This window comes from Pangasianodon hypophthalmus, chromosome 17 (genome assembly GCF_027358585.1).
Source record: "Pangasianodon hypophthalmus isolate fPanHyp1 chromosome 17, fPanHyp1.pri, whole genome shotgun sequence".
Taxonomy (NCBI): Eukaryota; Metazoa; Chordata; class Actinopteri; order Siluriformes; family Pangasiidae; genus Pangasianodon; species Pangasianodon hypophthalmus.
Window position 1 is genome coordinate 6,464,064 of NC_069726.1, and position 16,868 is coordinate 6,480,931.

At 43.6% G+C, this 16,868-nt stretch overlaps 1 protein-coding gene across 2 annotated transcripts in view; it reads right to left on the reverse strand.

Moving 5' to 3' along the window:
- The window catches only part of zswim6 (zinc finger, SWIM-type containing 6), a 54,878-nt gene extending 38,399 nt beyond the window's left edge, over nt 1-16,479 (reverse strand). For both annotated transcript variants that reach the window (XM_026943786.3, XM_026943785.3), the window contains exon 1: nt 15,969-16,479. In XM_026943786.3, coding sequence (XP_026799587.1) covers nt 15,969-16,389 — 421 coding nt within the window. In that variant the 5' untranslated portion in view covers nt 16,390-16,479. The remainder of the gene's footprint in view (nt 1-15,968) is intronic.
- Nucleotides 16,480-16,868: the final 389 nt, after the last annotated feature.

Below are 16,868 nucleotides of genomic sequence, written 5' to 3' on the forward strand. Positions count from 1 at the left end.
GTCCAAAGTCAAAGTCGATGTAGCATACATAATTTGCACTGTAAACATTCACAACTTTTCAATATAAATAATTAGCATCAACCAGCTGTATGACACATCAGTTATCGTCCTCTCTTTATCACAGGTAATGCCATCTGCAGCCAAGTATCACTTAAGTATCCGTGTGAGCCAGGACACAGAAATGTAGGACTTTCAGCATCTGATCCTGGTTAAGAAGAAAGTGCATTTCATCAGATTAGGTATCCACAAATCAGTACCGCGACTGGGGAACACAAGACTTTCTGGGAAACTGGGAGAATTAGCTGATTAAATCGTCATTCCGGCAAATGCTGTCATATACGAGGCCTTGATTCAAAGTGCGTGCACACACACACACACACACACACACACACACAAAATAGCTTAAAACACACAGACAACCACAAATAAGACATGACATCACCCAGTGTTTCAAACACAAACAGACACATCTGGCTATTCATTACAGTCAAAGCAGCGGTGTAGTCAGGGACATACACAGATATATGCTGAGTAATCATTTTTTTGTACAGGGTAATGGATGTATGTCTCTGTATTAACATATTTACTTTCTTTTCCCCTGTAAACCCCAGCTTTCACAATTCAGGGCAGATGTACATGTTTACCTGTTCGGAGATAAGGACGATTTGATTGCCCAGTAGGATGCTTATTGAAGGTTCTGCAGTTTGGATTTTGAACAAGCAGGCGGATTTGATTGCAGGTAGATTTTAAATTGAGCAATAACATTATCAGCTAAATGACAATTTCAGCAACAGTACACTGTGTGTTACGGATAACTAGCTAATTAGCCACTATAACCAAAAAAAAAAAAAAAAAAAAAAAAAAAATGCTACATTATGTGGTTTGGTTAAATCAGTGTCTCATGTTTATGCATGCCTCTTGACAAAAAAAAAAAAAAAAAAAAGCTCAGCTAGTGCAAAGACTTATTGTATTGTGCAATACACTGAGCTGGGTGGGTTTGTTGTGTGTAATGCTACATACCTTGCACCCTGTAGTTATAAATACACGTGTGGCAGCGGCAGGAGCAGTGTACTAATCCCAATAATACCCACTAATTCAGCACACAAGTGATTCAAATTTTAATAATTTTGCCGAGATGTCTTCAGTATCTTTAGGATAAACGGTTCATAGAAAAAGCTTTCCGGGATCCACGTATGAATTAGCCAGATAGAATTATAATATAACACAATCCCCATAAGAGGATTTGTTTTAGAAACCGATACTCCTTCCAATACAGAGAGTAATTCACGTTTCCGTTTTCTTAAAAAACCGCCACATCTCAATTTTGATGTAAGCAAAACACTTCGGGAGGCGCAGTCATCCTCGCACGTCGTGCTTTAATGCCACTTCTTGAAATAATGGATTTCAGTTTGTGGTTCTTACTCAGTCGCTTTCATTAAATGGCTGAGCAAGACAGATTTTTTAACCTTTTGTGATGACAGCTCACTTTATTCTCTTTAAACATTGCTGACAGAAAATGATTCCAAGGCCTCAAAGGAACATGTGAGACTTTCACACCTCCCCCTCCTCTGTCTAAACAACCCTGCAGAAAAGGGCTGCACTCAAAACAACCATCCAAATTAACCACACACTGCAAATGTTTTTTTTCCCCTATGCTTTTTTTTGCCAAAGCATTGTAAGATATTGATTTTACTTGCTAAGATTTTTTTTTCGACCTGCGTACATCCAAAAGCAACATCTAAATGGGCAAAAACTTGCAAGCTAGACAACAAGCTAGTTCACAGGCGTGGAGCTTCGACACAACGCTCAGCCGGTCGAAACGCAGTGAACGTGGTCAGGCCTTTCACCTTTAAACCCCCACGAATTCTTTCGCAGAGTGGAGTCGGCGCCACAATGGGAACACCAAGCTACTCTCCTCTTGCCATGGCAACACTCATTCAGATCCTGTTCAATTAAAAAAAAAAAAAAAAAAAAATAAAAAAAAAAAGCCTGGCCTAGAGGCATGTAAATAACCAGGATGGGGGGTGAAAACTTTCCTCGAATGGGGCTGAAGAGGGCCACAATGAGGGAGAGGGGAGGGACTGAGAAAAGTACTGATGTATCAGCAGATCTCGGCTCAGTTCCAGGCTCAGACAGTGATCTATATGCAGGAACGCACACTGGGCCAGGCCTCCTCTCTTGACACATTCATATTTAGCCCTTCTCTTGCTGATAGTGGAGGAAAAAAAAAAAAAAAAAGGGCTAAATCTGTGCTTCTGACCTCCCACTTCTGGCCTGGGAGTACAAGGGGGAGGGGAATCAAGTCAGCAGTTGGCCCGGGACTCCATTCCATTCTGTTATCAGGAGTATGGGCCGCTGGTGCCAGCGCTATCATAACCCCCAGATCTGCTGACGTACCACAGGGTTTATCAGCGCTACATGTGGTCATCTTACAGTTAAAAGGCAGATCTGATTGGATGCAGTTGCACAAAACTGGGCACCCACCCACACACACACACACACACACACCCACACACACACGCACACACACACAGGCATGTCAACAAACAGGGAGCCTGGCTCCAAACTCTCACTGAGGCCGTAGACAATGCCTCCAAAGAAACAGACAGAAACAGACACTCAACCTTGAATTTCAAAAGGCTCTTTTCCTCTCCTTTGACTATCAAGGACACAGGCTCGGGGGTAGACTTGACGATAGTGCTTGAGTTTTTTTGGCTGAAGGCAAGACAGACAGCTGAAAAAGAGGAAAGGTGGAGGGAATGGAGGAGTACACAATACATTAGAGCCATAACTCTCATAAGAGCACAGTTCTAATTAGAGCACTACAATATGTAACCTAAATATGTCTAGTTCAATTTTGCACAAATTAATATTAAAAATTCTGATTTTTTGCAGATTTATAATCGACCACAAAGGAGAAAAAGCACTGAAAATGGATTTGTGACATAAGCAAGAGCGACAGAGACAACCATTTTCAGACAACCGGCTAGGGGCAGAAGGGTAATTAAATATAGTCTCGATCAAAGTTGCCACATAACATACAGCCAGTAGCAATTGATCAACCTCAAGCATATGGCTTTCTGCTTTGTTCAGCTCAAAAGAACCCAAGCGCCACTGTCTGTCTGCTTTTCAGACGAAAACACACTTAATCGAGCCGGACTAGCTCCCGTCTTTTGAAAAAGATGCTGCAAGCACTGAGGCTCTTGAAGCCAGAGAGCCACATTTGAGGCTTGGCAGGGCTTGACGTTTGAGCATTGGAGTTTTCTCCCTCCTCTTTTCCTTCCATCGTTTTTCCCAAACTTCACAGTCAAAGCTGTTTGGTTCAGCAGCTCAGTGTGGCTGAGCGCTCTCAGTCTGCCAGCAAAAATGTACACAAATAAAATGAACAAATGCTGAAGACAACCGTCTGCTCATTTCTACCACTGTGATTAAGAAGAGAGAGCACACTTACATTTGACAATCATTAATACCACTAGAATATCCAAAACAGACAGGGAGTAATGTAAAGTAAACTGCTGCAGAGCCAGCATAGATTTTTGTTTTGTGGCCAGAATGTGTCCAAGATTGGAAGTCTCCTCAATGAAAGAGATAGAGAGAGACACGAGTTCAATCTCCCGTCGGTCTCAACGGGCAGCGTTCCCTCTGAACTCAGCACTGGGACATTTTAAAGGCTCCCAGTTTACTTTGGTTTGTGAGGAGAGAGGAGCCTCTCTGTGCATGTGAACACTGTGTGCTTCCAGCTGTTCCTGCTTTCCTGCTTACTTTACACTGCAAAAAAACAGAGGCCGTGGCCAGGGCCCCTGGTTGTCTCCACTGACTGACAGGACAAGGCTTCCCATAAGCCTCTCAGGCTCAGGTTTTGTCAGCTGTTCCCATGGCCAGCTGCAGGGGCGAACCAGGGAAAGCTGTACAACACAACACAGGGAACTTTTACTGTGCCTTTAACAAGTCATCTCATCAGACAATCAGATCTCCTTCCAATAGTGATCATCTTTGTATTCTAGAGCAAATAATTCTTAACTCTTAGTGTCAAAATGAGATGTACACTGTTTAAGCTGCTGGGAAATGCAGCTCATGATGCACGGTTAAGGCAAACACTTAGGTTAATAAATGTAAGGACTGGGGTTTGGTATTGCTCCAAGAAATGGTATGATCAGAGAGAATAAAAGGGAACAAGAGGACAAGAGCTGAAAATTATCCTGAATTTTAAAGGAGAAATGTCTAAAGGGATTGTCCGAGAGAAAAAAAGAGCGGGCGAACGAGCAAAAGACCAAGCACGAGATGTTTGAACAGAGAAAGAATGATATGCACATCACAATCTCATTGTAAAGAGAGAAGCGTGAGAGATAAAAGGGTTAAGATCAGCTGGAAGGTCGAGCCCAAGCCCTCTGAGCTCGGTAATACTCAGCGGGTTTGAGAGGCTATCCTCCTGTGAGAGTGCGGAGGCAAGCCCTCTACCCTTAGCCCCTGCTGATCACAGATCAGAGGGAAAGGGCCTCCAATTCCCGCACTTTGGGATTAACAAGCAGAACTAAAACCATATGAATATTAATCCACCAGCCTGCCCAGGCCTTCACATCGGTAAAATTTGAAAAGCAGTGGCAAAGGGGAGGGCTGACTTCTCATGGAAAGCTGCTGGATCTGTTCCGAAATATTGATGTGCACAATAAAGAAAGTAAAAGACAAACACCCACGATTACACAACAGAAAGTCAACTGGGTAACATACTACCATGCTGAAGAAGCACCAGAGCATGAACACAGGCAGGCAGAAGTCATAACCTGACCCTTGTAATCCACAGAATCCAATGATTCCATGTCGATAATGTATTTTCTGGGAAGGTCAGTACAATACATGCAAAAGAGCTGGATGTCGTTTGGAGAACCTGCTACTCTGCTACGCCTGCACCAGTAAGCTTCTGCTTGAGGGTGGACAGATAACAGAGCAGTCTGGCACCTTTTTCACAGGACAGATAAGCCCAAACCCCGACCTCTGAACTCCAAACAGGTGCGCTGGGACTACGTAAACAGGGCAAACACAAAGAACAATCCCTGCAAACAGAAGGTCACACTCAATCACCTGGAGGCCAATGGAGAATTCCCTTAAAATCAGGCAGGTCTAGCTTAGATAGGCCCTTCAATTCTGTAACAGTGTGTCAGCAACACAGCTGCACATGGGACGAGATTCTTTTCAAAGTGCATTATGACGATATGGCCTGAAAAATTTTTACTCTGTGTATGTCCGTGATTGGCTACATATGCTCCATGAAAAGAATTAATGCAAAAATTAAAGCAAGTAATAATAAGCAATATACAGGCCTTATGTTCAAAAGTAGAAGCCCGTGGTGCACATATGCTCTCACTTGGGCTAATCAAAGACGGCCATTTCTCAGCTGCCTGTAGAGGTTAATGGCCAAAGGCTGAGTACAGAGGATACAGAGCTGAGTGCAGCAAAGATGAGTTTCTGTCTAAGGGAAGTGGCTTATGGCTTTGTACCATCTGGAACGGCCTACCCGCATAGCGGGACCAGGCCCAACACGCATCTGGAGTCATTGGCAGGAATGGCATGTGACAAGCGGCTGTGCCAAGGCCTCGTTGTGCCCACTGAAACATGGAACGATGGCAGTGGGATGGCACAGCCTGCCAGGCTCCAGGGCTGGTCCCTTTAGTGCCACGACTCATCTCAGCTGCACGAGTGAAATGCTGCACACCTCCTCGGTTTACAATCAAAAATACTGTCCGGTATGAACTCGAGACAAAGCTGGCCCCTACCACTGTGACACAAAAGAGGGATGAACTGTTGCCAAGCCCCACCCAGCCTGCACCTCCCCCCTGCAGGATGCTGGCGAGAAAAACAGAGTTAGCCAGCCATGTGCACGTCAGACCTGATTCTCAGCGAGGGATCAGCGCCGGAGGCACACATGGCTGCTTCCCAAACGCCAGTGTAAGACAAAGAGGAGCTGCTCTTAGACATGCATAGGCATGGCCACGGGGGCCCAAGCACCATATTCAATAACGCATGCTTTACAGAGCACAAATAAATATTGAGAAATGGATTAGTACAAATGCTTTCGAGACCATGAAACTATAAGAAAACAGGTTCCTTGCATACTGAGCCCCAAGGTGCCATTCAGAGGACATACACAAACAGATCCATCAATCTGAATGTGTGTCACAGAGACAGCTAGAGCCTGGAGAGATCCTTCAGGGCCCAGCCCCCTCTGCGCCGGTCTCTGTTCACCTCCTCCTCCGTGCTCGTGGCCCTGCATATAGTCATACACACCAGCTGGGTCAGGGGGGCTACTGACTGGTCATCATCGTTACGCACATATTGTACGGTAAAGCAACATGGTGGGGTGGGGGGTGTGGGGGGGCTTAGACAGGCATTTGCACAGTTAGATTATGTCACAGATGAAAAAATGATAATGGTATGCGAACTTTTGTGGAGATTTTTTTTTTTAAATTGACCCACACAATTTATCCAGTGTTCAGATCATCCAGGTTCAGAAAGGTAATGTTGCAGTATTTCATTTCATTAACCTATACTAAGAAAAAAAATACACATGTAGCCACAGCAACTACGTAATTTTATCTAGATCTTAACCACAGTCACACAGTGCCACAAGCTAGCATCATGTAATACTCCGTTCTAGTGATAAACAAGGAGCTGATGATACTTCAGCAATGTAAATGCCTCCTTGTGGCAGCTGTCTCCATGTGCCAGTGTGTGTAAACTCATGGCTGGCACAGCCCACTGACGAACTTTTTAAAAGCCAGTCAAAGTCACAGCAGACTTACTGCAGTAGACTGCCGTGCCAGTGTGGCTGCGCGACGCACGACCACAGGCCAATTTCCCCCTTAACACAAAACACATTACTTCTCTGTCTGAGAGGATGAGAGAAATGCTTATTGCGTAGTTCCAAAAAAGAACTTTTCCTGTGTGCGCTTTAAAGGAAACGTGGACCTGTGTGATATTGTTTCTGGCTTTTTCCATTCTCATCCAGCAAAACGAGTTTGAGGGATCGTGCAAGCCTCTCGAAACTGCCTCTGAGCAGCTGACTCAGCAGCCGAGTTCTGTAGGAAGCTGTTGTTGGTTATGCACAAATGCTTGTGAGAGTACAAGAACATATTCTGTTACATGACTAATTCTGAGACAAAGACCGGTCTGCGTAACTGATTTCAGGGTGACTCACTCGTTTCTTTTACCGTCAAAGGCGTAACGGAATACATCCTTTACATAGCTTACCATTCGGTAATTAGCAAACGGATCATTCAAATACGGAATATTGCCCATTAGTAGTAATAAAAATGCTAGTGATTCGGGCACTTTTTAAAATTACAAATTAAATTTCAAACCTGGTCGTGGAGATTTGTCATTGTTCCTGTTCATTTCTGTGAGTCTATAAGCCAGTGCAGGGAGAGGCCTCATCCTCTCTCCTCCCACAGCTTGCAGATAGAATTATGATCACTATTAAAGCTCAGCGTCCCCCCCCCCCACTCCGCTTTTTATTTTTTCAAAGCGATGTCAATACCGCTGCTCTCTCCACACTAAATTAATCACCATAGCCCATTCTCACGGTGCTAAATATGTCATTTATGGCATATTCTTTCTTTAGATTGAGCTCTGTGTAGGAAGGCCGGGCAATCCATTCATCTTGCTTATGCCTCCATAAATCTTGATTGGTTTTGCGCTTTGCCTGTGAATTGACGCGAGCACTGCTTTCCTCATTCCAAAGAAATAAAAGTGATAAAGGCCTGTCACATCTTTCTCCAGGAAAACGCAAACACAAACATCTGAATTGAATAAATGCGGCATTTTAGGAGATTGCATACAAAATTTTTTTTAAGCTACAACTGAATACAGCTTATATGTTGTCAGTTCACTACTTAGAAATGTTCTGTCGCATTGCAGACCTTCTTTTTAAATGTTACAGCAATGTAATGACCAACATTTACTGTAAAATCTTCATCGTAGTGATAATTTGGGGGGGATTCTGCATTGATGCACAGATAGTCATAATCAGATTTTTTTTTTAGAAAAAGCAGTTCAAATGCAATGTGTAGGAAGCCATCATTCAAAAATAATATTTATTTTTGGCCACAAGTTGAGAACAGGTGGGATGTGAAATGTAAAGGCAAAAACTCAAAAAGAACTTTTAAAAACTCAAACAAAAAAAAAAAAAAAAAAAAAAAAAGTACTGGACAAGTGGTATGCTGTGATCAAGCTCTGCTGTACCAAGATAAAACAACAAACATATGAAATCATAACGCACGTTTCCATCTGGAGTTGTAGGAAAAAGAAAGAAAGAAAGAAACAAAAAAAAAAAAAAACTCTGCTCCCTTGAGATAACAGAAATAATACAGATGGAACTGAAGCCCCAAAAAAGCTTTTCACATGCTTTTATGCCTTAGGTAAACATTTCAATGGGTCATTTTCTAAAGAGCAACAAAACAAATAATAAATTTCAAAAATTTTTATATTTTCCCCATCCATAATCCCCCACCCAGATCTATAAACACCACCCCCCCCTTTCTACCCCCATACACCCATCCAGGGTGGTACGGATCCATCGCGATCCTAACCAGCATAAAGCAGTTACTGAAGATAACGCGAACGTAACGCGAGTTGTCTTTGGAAGTGTGAACACATCTGCCACGTCCTGAACATGAACTGAGCAACACAGCCGTTTTCATATACTCCTACTTCAGTGCCTCATGTCCGTGTAAGAGTTTGTGTGTTTGAGGAAAGTGGGTTTGGTGTTATGTGAATTCATTCCACATCCATTGCCATCAACAGCACAGCTCAGCACTTCCTCCCGCTGCTAGTTTGCCAAACACGCAGGGCAGATTCCCAGACATTCATCAGCATGCTTAAAGCTGCTCTCCTAATGCCTCCTGAACCTGTCTCTGAACCTGTTTCCCTTCAAGCTCTTCTGGTTCTCGCGATTCATTTCTTTAGCCAGGTGGTTTCGTAGGGCGAGACTGTGGCTGCAGGCGGGCAGAACAATGCAGCACGAGGGCAGGCACAAGAAAAACTGCGGGCCTGTGCAAGCATGCAGCATATTTGTGTTCAATTTAACCCTCGTGCTCTGTTCAGGCCAACATGACCATTTAAATTTTTTTACTGAGTAGAACAGCAGCAAGTAAATTAACACACTGGCTCAATTCCTTTAATAAAAACCCACACAGAGATTGAGAGAACATCCAAAACTCGGCACAGACACTAATCCGAGCTCTGGATCGAACCAGGAACCCTGGTGCTGTGAGGCGTCAACACTACCCGCTGTTCCACCCTACAATAATAAATGTTTAGAAGCCCTATCCAACATGTTGGTATCAGGGGGAGTTAGATCAAGACGTGGCGAATGATGTTGACTCGGCTTTGCTTTTGTCTTGTCCGGAAAAACACAGCTGGGTTAACCACCCTCGAATGATAGAGAGGAAAAACAAAAGAAAAAGGGAAATAACTCCCCCGGTGTTGCCTTCAGCAACCAGCAAGCACCATCAAACATGCACACACTCAGCCAGCTCTTCTTTTTATCTCATTCGGGGCTGGACATTTTGACGCTGCAGTCCACATGGGGACTTTGCTGGGCCTGTTCATCACCTCCCCTTAAAGGACTTCACTGCAAGTCAACGCCAGCTGCAGGCTGTGAGCCCAGCAATGCGCGGGCCTCTAAGAATGAGCTTTGAAGAACTTCAGCCATGTGCAAATCGTCTATCATGGCATACCAAATTGCGATAACGCAAGCAGCTTCGAAGATGCTTTCCTCGTCTCTGCGACCTCTTTTTTTCCCCTCTTCAAAGAATCATCAGAGAAGTGCAGCACACCAATCAAACAGAAGCGTAATCTAGAGCTCCTTACGAGCAATACTTAGCCATTAATGTGAACTTAAAGGTCTCATTCATCACAGCGCCGTTTCCAGGTCTCCGCCACAGCTCGGATAATGAAGACGGATCGGGTCCTCGGCATACCCTGCCGAGGCGCCGGTAGTGCATAGAGAGAACAGAATAAATAACCAGGCCATTGTCCCTATTAAATCTCTTTATTCGTGACATACGGAGCATGAAGTGGCATGACCAAGTTCCTACATTCTACTGGTTTAGAGCCCATTCCTGTGCAGGACGAGCTGGTACAGTGCGTCATCACGCGTCAGGGGTCTGCCTGAAAAGCAGCGCCACTGCCAGCAACTAGTTGTAGTCTGGATTACGGACAAGGCTGACAAAGCTGCAATATGGCCTTTAAGGTAATTCCTAGTATCTGGGGCCACTGCTCAGCCTCAAGATAACCGGATCGTGGCGTTCTGGCCTTTTTATACACTCATACTGCCGTATGGACCTGCGGTGAGCCCTGATGTTCGCTGTTTAGGCAGGCCAGAATGGCAGCTGGCTAAACTGTGCATTAAAAAAAAAAAAAAAACATAAGAGAGGTGAGTCCTCGCTGAGGAAAGGTAAGCCTGCTTTTCCCTGCCCCCACATCCTCATCGGCTCTCTGCTACCCCTCCTCTTACCCTCGATGAAGGTTAATGGCATGAGGGGACAAGGCTGAATACCGATCAGGCGAAGATGGATGGAGAGCTGGAGGAAAACAATCCCGCAGGTCTGGAGTCTAGAGATTAACTAAATATTAACTAACCAAAAAAACCCATACAGCTGCTGCCCTTAAAGCAATTACAGGCACTCCCCATCCCTTCCTTCATCAAATATCTCTTCATGAAACCAAAAAAAAGAAAGGAAAAAAAAAAACTGCTAATAATATCTGGGTTTCCCCCTCCTCTAGCGCAGGAGCAAATATATGTAAGGCAAGAAGAAACCCTCCGTTCAAAGAGGGAGTAGAACAGTGAGAGCCAGAAAATACAAATCTGTCTCCTGAGTGGAAGCAGACTATGACCTGGAAAATACCTAAGCAGGACGGCAAGATTTCCAGCGGCATCAGTCAGCGAGGAAATATTTCAACCCATTTCCTACAAACCACAACCACCCGCTTACCAAATCATAAAAATGCAAAAATAAGTTTAACATTTTCCTCGCAAGGAGCAATCATGAATCCTTCGCTTTGTTGCTCTTAAAATATTTAAAACAAAATCCATTTCATAACTCTAATACGTACAAGACGAATTATTCACTGCTTAGGTTCGCTCCAATAAACAGCTACAATAAAAACTGATTGTATGAGAAAGAAATATATCGACTTTCCATTTGCATTTCAAATGCTGCTGATAAACATGATGATCAGAGAAAGAGAGGGAAAAAAAAAATCAAAAGGTTCTGTCCAATAAGCAGTATTCATCGCTTGCTGCCCTGCAGCCCCACAATCTTTTTTGGAAGACATAGATCATCCACAGACAGAGAGACAGCAAGAAAGAACGAGAGAATGTAGGCTTACTAACAAATCACAAATAAAACCTCATTTGCCTGTTGTCTTCCATCATCTTTATTCTTCAGTCTCACACTCACCAAAATCTCACTGCTTCAAAAAAAAAAAAAAAAAAGAAAAAGAAAAATAAAGAAAAGAAAGTATTGTGTGACGTGCATTGTTACGTTCCTTACCAAACAAGACAACACAAAACTATTCATCGCTTTATGTTTGATGTCATAGCATTCTTGCAAAAGACAAAAAAAAAAAATGCCTAACATCTGACACCAGCATATGGACAGACGGAAAGCATTATGGTCAGCATTCCATATGTATCTTTAAACCCAAGAACAAAGAAGTTGACTTCGGATTAACGTCGGTTTACGGCATGTGTAGGAACCCAAGGGCCAAAGATACCTTAAATCAAAAAAATTTTAAGAGGCAATAACTGCTACCTAAATCTCAAAGGTAAATCAGGAGATTAAAAAAATAATAATAATAAAAATTCAGACTCCTTTGAACTTAGAGTTGATCATTTTCCTTTGTGTATATATATTTTTTTTATTTCAATCACATGATTTTCACTTCCCTTAGCATCACCATTACTGTATTAAAAGCTTGGTACAGCTAGATCCGAGTCTGGAGGTGAGCGGGAACGCTGCTGTCTTCGGTCATAAGGGCACCGGATTGCCCTCAAGCATTCGGGTATAAACACACAAATTGCAATCTAGTCAATTCGACTCCTATATCGTTTCCCCAAATGTGACGCTTCACTGATGGGTCACGTATGAGCTCATAAAATTCTGGAATAAACAGAAGAGGATGTCTATTATGGAAAGATACTGGTTCTGATCGTCTGTACAGCATCATGAAGAAAGGAGGCACTCTAAAGGAAAATTGCACCAGGCTCTCCACTTACTTGACATATGAGGTCACAGTACTCGGACTGAAGTGCTGGTGGAAATTACCATACTGCGGTATATTAGTGCTCTGAAGGGAAAAGGGCAAACACAAGTTGCTCTTGCGCTCCAGGAGGCATTTCCACTGCTTAGTGTACTGCTGCTTTAATGCCATACCAGACGGCACTGGTGGCCAAAATCTAGTGGACTGGTGACAACGGATAAGGTCAGTTTACATTAACGGAGCAGGAACGTGGCTGATGGAACCTTCCTCTGCATTTCAGAGCTCTCGTTCTAATGCTCTATCTATTACTTATTCATCAGCCAAGAGAGATTTCAGCATTTCCTGCAAACCCGGGCTATTTTGTGAATCAGCATGGTTTCTGGGTTATTACTCCAGAGATCAAATCTTATTTCCAATCTGCAAGGTGGTCAGCTTTAAACTCTGTATTTAAACGATAAAGAAATGTATTGTTTAAATTCCTGTGGCTTTTCTTTTATTCCAAAGACAAAAACAAACCTCGAAACCGGAACCGCGTTCGAATTTGGAGCTCTCTTAAAAGCAGATGCACCTTCAAGTCTTCAGGTACTTCCTTCCAAACAGCATCCCGATGCGACATTTAACCTCCAGAGCTAGAATTCTTCACTTCTACATATGAAATGTCAGAAATGTCAACTTGCAAATCCCCCACAACTACACACACCAACTTAACACAATATGTACACAAAGTGCTCACGTACACCCTTACACTATCACACAAACTCAATCTTGCATAGGTCAAATGTCTTTCCCCCCCCTCAATCTCTCCTTACATTAGATTAATTAAAATGTCAATCATCCAATCGTGATAAAGAACTACAAGCCCTTGTTGAGAATGTGAATTACAATATCCATTTCGAAATCATTTTGACATTTACCTTTGTGGTACACATTGGTTTATATTTTATTCAATCCTGATCTTGTGCTCCTTCTGTGAAATTCATTACAACAGCACTACTATAGTATAATGCCAGGATTATGATTGATAAAGATAATAAAGATTATTACGTTGCTGTTCTTCAACAGAATGTGCATATTTTGTTCATGACAACTTTCGTAGATATCCGTTATATTTTAACAAATCAATAACAAGCAATTATTTGTCAATTAAAATCACCTTTAACAAACTAAACCTGTTCCACTCATCCAAAATACAGATATTAATTACTTAACACTTAAGCGGATATGTATGTATGTATGTGTTATTCTATTAAACTGGAAGGGAAGAGAAAGACACTTTCCAAAATAAATGGATGAAGCTGGAAAAGGAGGCTGAACTTGACCTCGGTGACCCTTAGGCTTCAACGCAGCCGTCTGTCTGCATGATCAATACGCTGGTGCAAGCAAGAACAGGCGGAAAAAATTTGCACTGATGTCAAGGTCGCCCTCGCTGCTTTGAATATGATAACTATAGTGAAATTGAAAGAAATACCCCCAGAGGTAAGGAAGTTCAGCTACAGAGCTGGGATGTAAATATAGCCTATCATGGCCACCTGCCAGAGTAGTCGTGAAGCCATGATATTTACAGACAAATACGTATGGAAATATATATGGCTATTTCCCTGTCACAGCCTACGCTGCTTTCCGCCACCTCCGAACGACAAAAACAAACAGATTCCTGTCCTGCGTCGTGCCCCAAGTCTGCTAGGAGTGTTGTGTCAGAAGATTGCATCTTTTATTTATCACCTTCTTGGCTTTATTTTTGCAGCACATTCCAGAATGGCATGCAATCAGCCAAGAAAACCCTCCCAGTGTGCGCTCACTCTTGTCTTTTCCCATCACCACAATGCAGAACGACGAGCATGTGCATACACACACACACACACACACACACACACACACACACACACACACACACACACACACAAAAGGGATAAGGTCTCTTCACTGACAGAGAAAAGACTCTCCACACAACCTAATGAAAAACAGGGCAGAGGCTCTTGATCTCCGAGCCGCTGATCCAGTCCAAGAGGGTCCGGGGAGGAGGCTACAGTTCAACACACACATGGGTTTGGACCTTTGTGCGTTACTGTGAGCAGACACCCATCTTGGCTCAGGAAGAAGGGCACAAAGCCCAGATGAGGCGCCGCTCATCCATCCAGAGGAAGGGGGTGGGGGGGGGGGGAGAAATGGTCATGCAGAAAATTATGTCTGCAGATTGTATTACAATTCAAATTGACCGTCCAGTGGAATGAGGTTAAAACCCTGCAACGTTTCCAAAACCGAGGATGATCAAGGCATCGGGAGCTAGTCTTGGCAAAATACACAAAAGCAGCCCGGAGTTAAAGCGCACAAGGAAGCCCATAACATATTGCACAGATGCAAAATTCTTTTCTGCAGTGCTATTTTTCAAACAAGTCTCCAGTCAGTTCAGAGCTGAGTACACATGCAAGCACAAGCAGCAAGCACTCATGCATGCATCAGCTGGAACCTGACCATACAATGGCTGCGTCACAAACTACACTGTAGTACTCTATAGGCAGCCTACTATTTCTGACATACTGTTTAGTATGAGAGTATGCGGTTTTTGGATGTAGGTCCATTTAAAAGAAAGAAAGAAAGAAAAATACTAATAATAATAATAATAAATGAGGCGCTGCAGCTTTAAATCGCCATTCCTCCCACCCAGCCCCCTCTCTTTTTTTTTTTTTTTTCCAAATCTCTTCTATTTAACAAGCAGTGAAAAGAAATAAAAAGGCGCTTTTGTTTGCCTTTCCTTTCGCAGGGTGACATAAAGCTGAAAAGACACAAATGAACATGAAAATGGGAACAAAGTGCCAGTTTGAATGGGAGAGTGGGGGAGATGCTGCCTGACGGCTATTTGATATGCGCACTGGCTAAAATGCAAAACCAAACACACTCCTTCAGGAACAAAAAAGAAAAAAAAAAACCACACATTATAAATAAATAAATACAAAAACAAGCTAGCTGGACGAAATAGTCCAAACTAAAACTAATTCCTGTTTAATAAAACTCCGAAAAAGAGTCTTTTTCGACAAAAACCAAAGCGAAGAAGCTAACATTATCTGTCGCTTGTCATTTCAGTGACATTAAGGCTATCCGTCCAGTTGGAGCAGGCTTGCTAACCTCCCCCATGCCTTTCACTTCTGAAAAATAAACACAGCAGACAATCCCTCATAGCCTCGTTTTTCTTGTTTTCCGACTAAAATGAAGCCACTGGGCCACACTATGAAGCAGGCAGGAATGAATTCGGTTAGTAAAGTGCTTTTTAAACGCACTGTGGTACACACTACAGTGTAATGGTAGATATCTCCACTTCCGTGGTGGTGTTTTCTTCTGAGTAGAACAAAAAAAAAATATGCTTAGAGACAGATAGTAAAAAGAGGGTTTAAATATAGCTCGTTACACCACGTATTTCTTTGAAAAAGAGGTTGAAATGAGTTCGTATTGGAGCGCCTGAGCTGGAGCAGACAGCGAGCAGCTGAACAGCCCTATCCGGCGCTCTCCGAGGCAGCGGCAGCCCTGTGGGGAGATTTAAACCCGCTGTGCCCTTTGTCGTTGTGCTCGCTTCTTTGTTCGTCCTAAACGCAATCGATTTCCTTCCTTCGTGGCCGAATACGTTTCAAAACATAAATATACTCATCTCGCTTACATTTATTTGTGAGTGACATGTGAATAAATGCAACATTTTCGCCCCACTTGTTTCCACTCACCGACTTGGAGTACGTTGTCTACGCAGCCGCTCTCGAGCAGCGCGACGCCACGACGGAAAGGCAGCCGGGTCTCATCGCTTCCCTCCCCGGCCGCCGCGCTCTCCTCACCGCCGGTGTTGAACGAGGAATACATGCAGATTTCCCGTTCGCTCCTCGGGAAAGACCAGTACACGATCCGCCTCTGAACGGGCTCTGGGATCCGCTCGAAGCGCTCCTCCACCCTCTGAAAGGGCCATTTTTCGGCCACTTTGCGCGCTGCAATGTCCAAGAGCGACTCCGGGGTCTTGCCCGATCCCCCTTGAGCCGAAGCCGAAGTGCCGCATACTGCTCCGCCGGCCCGCAGCCCCTGTCGACACGCTGTGCTATAACCGGGTCGGCAGCAGAACCGCTTAGCTGGGGGCTGCTGCACGCGCTCCGCCATGATCTCCACTCCGCTTTAACGGCAAGAGCGGAAGTCGCTGTGCCATATAAACGGGGAATAAGGAAGGGGGGAAAAAAAGGTTACATTCGGATCGATTGTAAGCCGTGTATGGGCAACGGGTCCTTATTTGGTCAAACTGGGCGGGGCCTCAACGTGTTGTCAAGTGTGGACGAATCAAAAAGGGAAGGGGGCGGAGCTTGTAGCACACTATTCTGAGATAGTAGGCATAGGGTAGTGTGCGGTTTCGGACTTAGACCTTTATAGAAGCAGATAAGAATAGGAGAGGTTTTTTAAACAATTTGGCCATTTTCATATTTTCTTTGCTGTCTTTAAAGACGATATCTATTTAGTGGGCGTTCACAGACGTTTAAGGGTGGTGCCTATAATATAAGATCCAGTTCCGGTCCAAAAATACAAACAAACAAACAAACAAAACCGACGCCTAAAAGGAAAGACTTAAAGTGTCCCTGAAATCAGAA